Raw genomic sequence first — 9,589 nt, forward strand, 5'->3', positions numbered from 1 at the left:
CATGTATCTTAAACACTTATTCCTTGGTTGAATGGAAAATGATTTCAAATGTGTGATCTATGCAACAACAACTTCCATTTTCATAAGCATTTCCTTCACTGCTGAATAATCCAACAGTCCCTTCCCTTGTGTTTTTCCATAGATTGCTCTTTTGATTTCTTTAGTTTTAACAGTTGGCACTCTTTTTAGCTTCAAGCTTGAAAACAAAAATTAAACTTGGTTAGCTAGGATAATACACTCACTTTGTGTGATTGCAAACCCAAACAGAAAATATTCACTTTCAACTAACACTCGGCTAGAGACATGCAACTCTATTACATTAGTAGAAAACCGAATTGATCTCCCTGGACACCTACAGCATTGAAATTTCATCAGAAATCCAGATATACAGATTCAATTTCTGTCAACTTCTGCCTGTTATCAGCCTCACTTCCAACAAATCAAAAGTTTATCAAGTTCTTCTAGTAACTCCATTAGCATTCAAAAGTGAAATTTATTTCTGTACAATTCCAATTTACAGCCAGTTCTAACCACAATCTCTTTCAATTACACATATTTATGATTTGTATCCAATTCTCAGTCTAAATATGCTGTAAACTATAGAGAAGCAACCCATCATCCAGAATCCAATTCAAAGTTAAGTTCTGAATTCTGGTTTCCAGCATTTTAGTTTCAGATATGAACAATCTAAGTCCTGTCAAGTATGCTTCATTTGAAAAGACATTATGATCCCTTCACAGATATTAGATTCCCATAGAATATCAAGATAGTTCTTTTATTAGCAACAAGAATAAGAGACTAATTCCAGCTTACAAGTTCAGCAATAGAATTCAGCACATCAGCCTCACAAGCTCAACTTACAGCTCATGCATATACTGATTCAAACTTGAACAGTTGTTAAAACAAACTTCCAACCATAATTTGATCAGAACTCTCTTCCAAACCAACCAACTCACAGCAATAAAAATTCTAGTAAATCATACAATTGAAGAACTCCTTTCACTACCATATTATGCTCAAAAATCAAAGATCAATCTTCATGAAGTCATCAAAGATTTTCAAAACCTCTGATTAAATCCAAATCCTTCCCCCACACTTGAAATTTATCCATCTCAAACAATCCACTCATCAAGTAAATCAACCAAAGCTCTCAATTAAAGAATGATAAGCAAAAATGATCAAAGATTAAAGTGCTAGATGAGAATGTATAATCATGAGGAAAGAAATTGGAATTTATGACGGGAACAAAATTGACAAAATCCTCAATTTTCATGCATACATATGCTTTTATGATTTCGAAAAGAAACTAAGCAAGTTCTAGAGTTTCAATTGCTATGAGTGCATGTCACACAAAGATATAATAGTGTTTAGGCTTAAGGTGGTCCACTCTAGGTAATTTTCATGTAATCAAGCTCAATTTATCAAATTGGAATTCACCACCAAATTAACCAATACCATGTAAGAAAAGCATCCAATCATGTATAATGACCTAAAATTGATGATCAAATTTAAGAAGCTCTTATCATCTTAAAAATATTACTTAGAAAATTCCCATGGAGACTTTTATTCCAATTGAAATGCTATGTATACTAGACAAAATGCAAAGTATGAAACTAAAGAAACGTTTAAAGAATTTATTAGACACAAAGCATGAATTAAAATGCAAAATAAAGCAAAATTGGAACCAACTCCCCTTTTATTCCCGGTGGTTGAAGAAGGTTTAGAAGAAGTACCCACCCCGGAAATGGAGTAATCATGGTTCCACTCGAATTCTTCTTATTAATCATTTTTCCATTCAAAATTCTCTCTGGAGGTCTGAGGAGGTTCATATTTAGTACCCATTTCAAACATCTATTGTGTCCTGCAAAAGCAAAGATAAGCAACACTATCATGAAAAGATAAATGGGTATTACATTCTATAAATTCAATTAATGGTACCTCTATGAAATTTTTGGATAATTCACAAGAAATTCTCACCTTGTCGTGTTGAAAAGTACCTAAAGAGTGATTGTTACCTCCTTTCCACCTAGTAAATGCTTAGACTCTAGTTCTGGTGAGTGTACAACTTCATGTAGTGATTCTTGGGTGCTTGGCTCTATAGCACAAGTCTCTACACTTATATCTTCAATTCTTGGTGATTCTTGAGGTAATGCTTCCAGTAAGTATTCCCCTACACTTAAATCATCTTCTACATCAAAACCTGCATGATTCACAACATCTAGAGAAACACTATTAGTAGAGTCAGAAATTTTAACATCTACATCATCATCACCAATAAAACTAGATAAATCTTGTGAATAAATGGAAGTAGGGTCAGGCCTGACAGAATCTCTACTCTCCATCTCTCCACTGGAGTTCTGTGCTTGTAACTGATTGATGGACGATGCAATCTGATCCAATTGACTCTGAATATTCTGTATCCTTGTAAATTGTTGCTCTTGATGCTCTCTCATTTGTTGCATAACCTCATTGCATTTCCAAATTGACTCTTCAAAATTTTCTTGTACCACCTCATACCTATTTCGCTGCTCCATAGGTAGGTGGTACTGAGTCTGAGGTTGATTGTAATGTCTCTCCATCCCCTCTCCAAAATACGGATAAAATGGATCCATGGTAAAAAGAATTTCTTGTTCTTACACAACAACTAGCAAATTAAATTAGAAGACTCAGGAACAAATAAAATCAAACACATGGATATATAAGCATGAAAGCAATTAAAACAACAATTTTTTTTTTAAGTTTTCCAAAATAAAGAACAATCCTAAAATTACCAAACATTGCATATTTTCCCCGGCAACGGCGCCAAAATTTGATAACTATATTTGTCACACTCGTAAATCAAATTAACAATGTATATTCCATGAACCCCTTAACCACACAATAATATTATAATAACGAGCCCAGGATCGAACATCGAGGAACCAACGGTAGGATATAATCTAGGATTGTATTTTATTCCTATTTTTGGGGTTTTTAACATGAAAATGGGGGTTTAAACTTGAATCTAAGTCTAACAAAAGTGAAGCACAGCAATAAAGAAATTAATCTAAAGCAAGAGTGAAACCTAACTATGTGTCAATGATCAAACCATAATGCATTGTCACCCTACATTATAATTAAACCATCAACACAGTTAAACTAAATATGAAATAATGAAATGCAATTAAATCTGATCTACAACACCAATTAAAACCCTAGCTTGAACTTAACAGCCTAACAATTAAACGAGCACCAAATAAGACTTAAACTGAGCTTTAACAAGGTGATGAAATGCTAAACTACTACTAAAAACATAACAACATCAAAATAAATCTGTGCCAAGCTACAAAACAGGAATAAAAGGAACTAAAATGGTAAACTAATCCATTCTCACAATCAATCTACTCAATCTTCACACTCTTGCCATCACACAAGAGTACCGAAGTCGAGAACACCCAACTCTGGACCTCAACGGAGAGTCTCTACAGCGTATCAGCTCGAGGATTACTCAACAGTGTCGACGGACCACCCCCCGACACGCTGGAAACACCCAAAACCCCATGAATGGCCGAAAATCTGGATTTCTGCTAACCGGAGCTCTCTGAATCTGGATGAAGGTTGTGGATTGCGGATGATCGTCGGATGAAGCTCAGGAACACCGGAGGACTATCGACCAGTGTCACTGATGGGAATCGGAACCTCAGATTGAAGTAACACCTCAAAATATGAGGTGGAACAGAGATATGCCAGGAGAAGAATTCTGCCGAAGGGAACATCCGCCGACGGCTCCAGATGATCGGAATCAGCTGCCGAGAAGCTCACCACTGAGGTCGAAGCTTGAGAGATCGATTAGAGGAAGAATCGGGGTCGGAATCGCCGATGGTACTCGTGTGACGCGAAGAACAGCGATGTGGAGATTGACAAAACACACGAACACTGTAGCTTCTGTTTTAAATCTGATCTAGATCTGAACGGACGACTGAAATTGATTTGGAGCTTGATCAACGGTGAAAGTTCGCCTAAAATCTGATCCGAAGGTACTGATCTTGATCTAGGGTCTGGATACACTCTCCCTTAGGTCGGATCGACCAGATCTTCATTGGATGGTTCAGATCTGTCCAATCTTCGATGAACGGTCCATAATGCTCCGTAGCTTGATCTTCTCGTTTCAACTCCGATTCGAGCACAAATTCGATTCAAATAGATCCAAATCTAAGATCCTTTAATGCCTAAAAAATAAGAATCAAATATTAGCATCAAATAACACAAAAAATAAGATAATTTGCAATTAAGCCCAAAATAAAGACAATGCATGAAATATGATGCAAATCTAGGTTTTATCTATGAACATAGCATCAAACCATGCATAAATGAATCAAAATAATACAGCAAAATCATAGTTATCAGGTAGCTGAGCTGGAGTTGCATTTGAATGATCCTGCAGTGGTCGACCGTGCTCAAAGAGCTGAAATAGCAACCTTGAAGAGGGCTAACGCTCAGCATTGCCAAGCTTTACGGACGGCCAACCAGGAGCTCCAAGCCCTTCACGAAGACAAAAGTTGAGCTGAGGGTCTCCATAAGCAAAATGAAGATCAGCTGACCCAGAAGCTAAAATCTAAAGAGGCCCTCCTGCAAGAACAGAGCCAAACTCTGGAATCCCAGACCGCCGAACTAGTTGCCCTGAAAGCTGAGCTGTCTCAGGCCCATTCTGGCCTCGCTGGAGTTACCTCAGCTCTGGAAATATACAAAACAGGGGAAGACGAACGCTGCAAGCAGAGCCGAGAGGCCTACCTCCATTCTCCAGAATTTGGCATCCAGGTCGAGGACCGCTTTATGATTTCTGTAGCTTTTGGTGCGATGGGAGCCCTACGATAGCTATATGAGCAAGGATATCTCAAATCTGCTCCTCCCACAGACTTTTTGGATCATCATCGCATCTTGGATGAAATGCTTGACGAAGTTTTTTCTGCCTGTAAGTGATTTGTTTATGTACACTATGTAGATTAAATTATTTTATGTTGAATGCTATCTTTCCCTTTGTGTTTCGTCTCCCTTCTTGTTATCTGCTATTCAAATGAGCTTGATGATTTACAACAAGGATGCAACCATCTCGACCAGTAAACTTTTTTATTAGCTAAAGACCCGACTATACTTAGGTGCGGTAAGGCCGAAGGTAATTAGCGCTCCAAGACCGGTCTAGATTCCTACCCTGGTTGTCTTGGAGGTAATACACACCTGGTGTCAACTTTTTAATAACCTTGTAAGGTCCATCCCATTGGGGTGCTAACTTAGCTACGTCTCCCACGGGTTTTACACATTTCCAATCTAGGTCCCCTTCTCCGAAGAAGCGAGGAACCACATTCTTATCATAATTTTGCCTCATCCTCTGTCGATAGGCTATTAGCCGGGCGATCGTTCGCTCGCGAGTCTCGGTAATGAAGTCCACCTCTGCTAGCCGTCGCTCGACATTCTCCTCGTCGTATAGCATTCTCCTAGTTGAAGGCACCCCGACCTCCACAGGTACCACTGCCTCACTGTCGTAGACCAGGTGAAATGGAGTAAGACCTTTGCTTTCTCGGGGTGTTGTCCGGTATGTCTAAAGAATACTTTACAGTTCTTCTACCCAGTCTCCTCCCACATGGTCTAACTTAATCTACAGTGCTCGTACAATTTCTCAGTTGATAACCTCGGTCTGTTCGTTGCTTTGTGGATATGCTACAGATGTGAACGCTTGAGTAATGTCGAGCCTTCGACACCAGGCCTGGATCTTCTGTCCTTGAAACTGCCTTCTATTATTTGATATCAACTTATGGGGTATGCCGAATCTGCACATGATATTCCTCCATAAAAATTGAATAACCGTGTTCTCGGTGATCCTAGCCAGAGCTTCAGCTTCCACCCACTAGGAATAGTAGTCCACGGCCACCAGTAAGAATCGCCTTTGACCAGACGCCATAGGGAAGGGTCCGACAATATCCATACCCCACTGATCGAAGGGGCAGGAAACTACAGATGTCTTTAAAATTGAGGTAGGCATATGCGTCAGATTTTGATGTTTCTGGTAGGATAGGCAAGTGTTCACCAGCTGCTGGGCATCTCTATGTAAGGTGGGCCAAAAATATCCGGCCAACAACACCTTACGAGCTATTGTTCAACCTTCGGCATGACTGCCACAGCACCCCAAATGCATTTCTCTCAAGACCTGGTCTGCCTCTTCTATGCTTATGCATTTGAGTAAAGGCCTGGAAAATGTCCGCTTATATAATTGATCACCTATCATAGTGTAGGCATGGACCTTTTTCCTGACCAGTCACGCTTGTTCTAGGTTTGTTGGCAGGGTGCCCTGTTGAAGATAGCTAATCATTGGTGTTCTCCAATTAATGATCTCGTCCTGGTTATTCTGCAGCTCTATCTGAGTTATGAGAAAGGTTTGTGCTATCGACCTATCCAATACCCATGTGATCAGGGAACTAGCCATTTTGGCTAACTCGTCAGCTCGGCCATTTTATGCTCTAGGAATCTTGCTGACCGTGACCTCCTTGAATTCTTCTTTCATCTTCTCATAAGCCTCCCGATATACTTGCAGCTTGTCGCAGTTGATCTCAAAGTTACCAGTTACTTGCTGAGTTACTAATTGGGAGTCTGAATAAATGATAACTCGAGCGGCTCCCACATGTCGGGCCGCTTGCAGGCCTACCAATAGAGCTTCATACTCTGCTTCATTATTAGTGGCTCTGAAGTTTAGCCGCACGACCAGTTGCAAGATGTCCTCTTGAGGGGATATCAGAAGAACTCCGACACCGCTCCCCTGACGTGTGGCTTATCCATCCACATATACTTTCCAGGTTTCCTCTGAGTCATTCTGATGAACCTCGATCAAGAAATCAGCCAGGGCTTGTGCTTTGATAGTCGTGCGAGGTTGATAGGTGATATTATACTCTCCCAATTCGGTTGTCCATTTGATAAGCCGACTGGCAACTTCAACATTGGTAAGGGCTTTACCCATGCTACTGTTTGTCAAGACCGTGATAGGATGAGCTAGGAAATAGGGCCTTAACCGTCGAGCCATGAGCAACAATCCATAGACCAACTTTTCCAGAGCTGTGTATCGAGACTTAATTTCCTGTAATAAATGACTGAAAAAATACACTGGTCGCTGTACATTGTCTTGTTCTTTCACTAATACTGCCCCCACAGTCTCAGGGGTGGCAGATAGGTAGACCCAGAGCGGCTCTCCTGTGATAGGCTTGAACAAAGAAGGCAAGGTCTCTAGATATTTCTTCAACTCCTCGAAAGCCCGTATGCATTCCTCGTCCCACTGGAACTCGGATGCTTTTCTGAGTACTTTGAAGAAGGGCACTGATCTGTCCGCTGATTGGGAGATGAATCGGGATAGAGCTGTTATCCTGTCGACCAATTTTTGAGCCTCCTTCAAGTTCTGTGGAGCTTTCATGTCCTGGAGTGCTCGGACCTTCTCCAGGTTGGCCTCGATTCCCCGCTCTGTCACCAGATACCCCAAGAATTTTCCTCCTTTGGCCCCAAACAGACACTTCAGGGGATTTAATTTTAATCCATACTGTCGTAGGGTGCCGCAGGTCTACTCCACATCCGCTATCAGATTTGCAGCTAAGGGAGACTTGATGAGTATGTCATCTACGTAGACGCCCACATTGCATTCAGCCTGGTCCCGGAAGATTTTGTCCATCATCCTTTGATAGGTGACTCTAGTATTCCTGAGCCCAAAGGGCATGACAGTGTAGCAGAAGGTACCATCGATCGTGATAAAGCTAACCTTCTTTTGATCCTCCACGTCCAAGGGAATTTGATGGTACCCCTGATAAGCATCCAACATGCAGATTCTTTCGCAACCGGTGGTCGAGTCCACCAGCTGATTAATTATGGGCAAGGGATAGTAATCTTTAGGGCTGACTTTATTGAGATCCCGGAAGTCTATGCAGACTCTCCACTTGTTATTGGATTTTGCTACCAAAATCACATTGGAAAGTCAGGACGGGAACTGTACTTCTCGAACATGTCCTGCTTGAGCTGGTCTACTTCAGCTATGATAATTTTATTCTGGTCGGCTGAAAAATTTCTCTTCTTCTGCTTTACAGGCGAGGCATCTGGAAGGAGATGCAGCTTGTGCTCCACCACTTCAAGCTTGGCCCTTGGTAATTCTTCGGTGGACCAAGCGAAGACATCTCTGTAGCGGGTCAGGCACTGGATCAGTTCTTCTTTGAGCTTAGGAGGTAAGTCACCTGCTACCCGAGTAAGACTCTCAGGATGTTCAGGATATAGCTGAACTTCTGCCCAGGGAATAGGTTCTTCGACAATAGGTAGGGGTTCTTCTTGGATTACGTGCACAACCCCGTCCTAAGTCCTCTGGGCTTTGCGAGCTTCTACTTTGACCATGTCAACGTAGCATCGCCGAGAGACCTGCTGTTCTCCCCTGACTTCCCCGACCTACTCCCCGACCGGGAATTTGATTTTTTGATGAAATGTAGAAACCGTCGCCCGGAATTCATGCAAGGCCGGTTAGCCCAAAATGACGTTGTAAGAGGAGGGCAAGTCAACTACGAGGAAGGTGCTCCTCCTGGTCCTCACTAGTGGCTCGCTTCCCAAGGATATGACCAGCTTGATCTGGCCCATGAGTCTTATCTTGTTACTGGTAAAATCATATAAAGAAGTGGCTACTGGCTGGAGCTCGCTGGCATCGATTCGCATCTCTTCAAAAGTAGATCTGAATAATACGTTGACAGAGCTCCCAGTGTCAACGAAGACTCGCGCCACACGATTGTTAGTTATGACAGCCTTAATAATGAGGGTGTCGTCATGGGGTAGCTCCAGTCCTTCCAGGTCTTGCGGACCGAAGCCGATGACCGGGTTGTCAGCTTGCTCTCGGCTACACCAGACCGCATGGATCTCCAACCGGCGCTCATGGGACTTACGTGCCCTGCCTGAATCTCCATCGGTAGGACCTCCGGAAATCATGCCAATGTCTCGGATGGTCGCGTTGCCTCTGTTCTCGGCCTCCCAAGCTTCTCCTGGCTCCCTAGTATGCCCCTGGTGCGGCACGCTAGGGCCTCCCTGATCTGTTCGGGGTCTGCCGGCTTGCCCCGCCACGTTGCATCTTTCCTCCATCATTCTCTGGACTTGGGGCATCAGCTTTGGAGGTGGTGTGCAGCAGCGCGCTGGGAATCACGGGAAAATTGGAAGCAATCGTTGGTGGCGTGCATGTGGGACCGATGGTATGTGCAATAATATGGTCCCCAAGGTCCAGGTCGGGGGACTTGAACTGCAGCTACACACGGACCCGGACGAATGTCCTGATCGGGGTGGAAGGTAGGTCTGGCTTCCCGAGCGCATGGAGGGAGAGGCTGAGCAGGCGGTTGAGGTGATCTTCTCTCCGGTCTATTGGTAGAGGGATGCGGTTTGTCTGCCTTCCTTCGAGCCGCCTGTGCCTCCTCTACGTTGATGTAGTTGGGCGCTTTCTCCAACATCTCATTGAAATTCCTTATAGGATTTCTGATGAGATCTCTAAAAAATTCTCCCTCGGTCAGCCCATGGGAGAAGGCGCTCATAAGTATTTCTGATGTGGCCGAGGGAATGT

The 9,589-nt window shown here is 42.7% G+C and overlaps 1 protein-coding gene across 1 annotated transcript; it reads right to left on the reverse strand.

Moving 5' to 3' along the window:
* Window positions 1-6,289: 6,289 nt before the first annotated feature.
* On the reverse strand, window positions 6,290-7,432 carry LOC122010804. The gene is made up of 3 exons (XM_042567276.1): window positions 7,142-7,432; window positions 6,509-6,787; window positions 6,290-6,391 (listed from the first exon to the last, which is right to left on the reverse strand). Exons 1-3 carry the CDS (start codon window positions 7,430-7,432, stop codon window positions 6,290-6,292), a joined length of 672 nt encoding a protein of 223 aa, XP_042423210.1.
* Window positions 7,433-9,589: the final 2,157 nt, after the last annotated feature.

Source organism: Zingiber officinale, chromosome 8A (assembly GCF_018446385.1).
Source record: "Zingiber officinale cultivar Zhangliang chromosome 8A, Zo_v1.1, whole genome shotgun sequence".
Classification (NCBI taxonomy): Eukaryota; Viridiplantae; Streptophyta; class Magnoliopsida; order Zingiberales; family Zingiberaceae; genus Zingiber; species Zingiber officinale.

What these genes read in the sequence shown, in the direction of transcription:
- LOC122010804 (XM_042567276.1), bottom strand. Translation starts at nt 7,432, where the DNA reads ATGAAAGCTCCACAGAACTTGAAGGAGGCTCAAAAATTGGTCGACAGG. An exon ending in TAGTGAAAGAACAAGACAAT is followed by an intron (nt 6,788 to 7,141) that starts GTACAGCGACCA and finishes GCCACACGTCAG; the next exon opens with GGGAGCGGTGTCGGAGTTCT. An exon ending in AAGAATTCAAGGAGGTCACG is followed by an intron (nt 6,392 to 6,508) that starts GTCAGCAAGATT and finishes CTCATAACTCAG; the next exon opens with ATAGAGCTGCAGAATAACCA.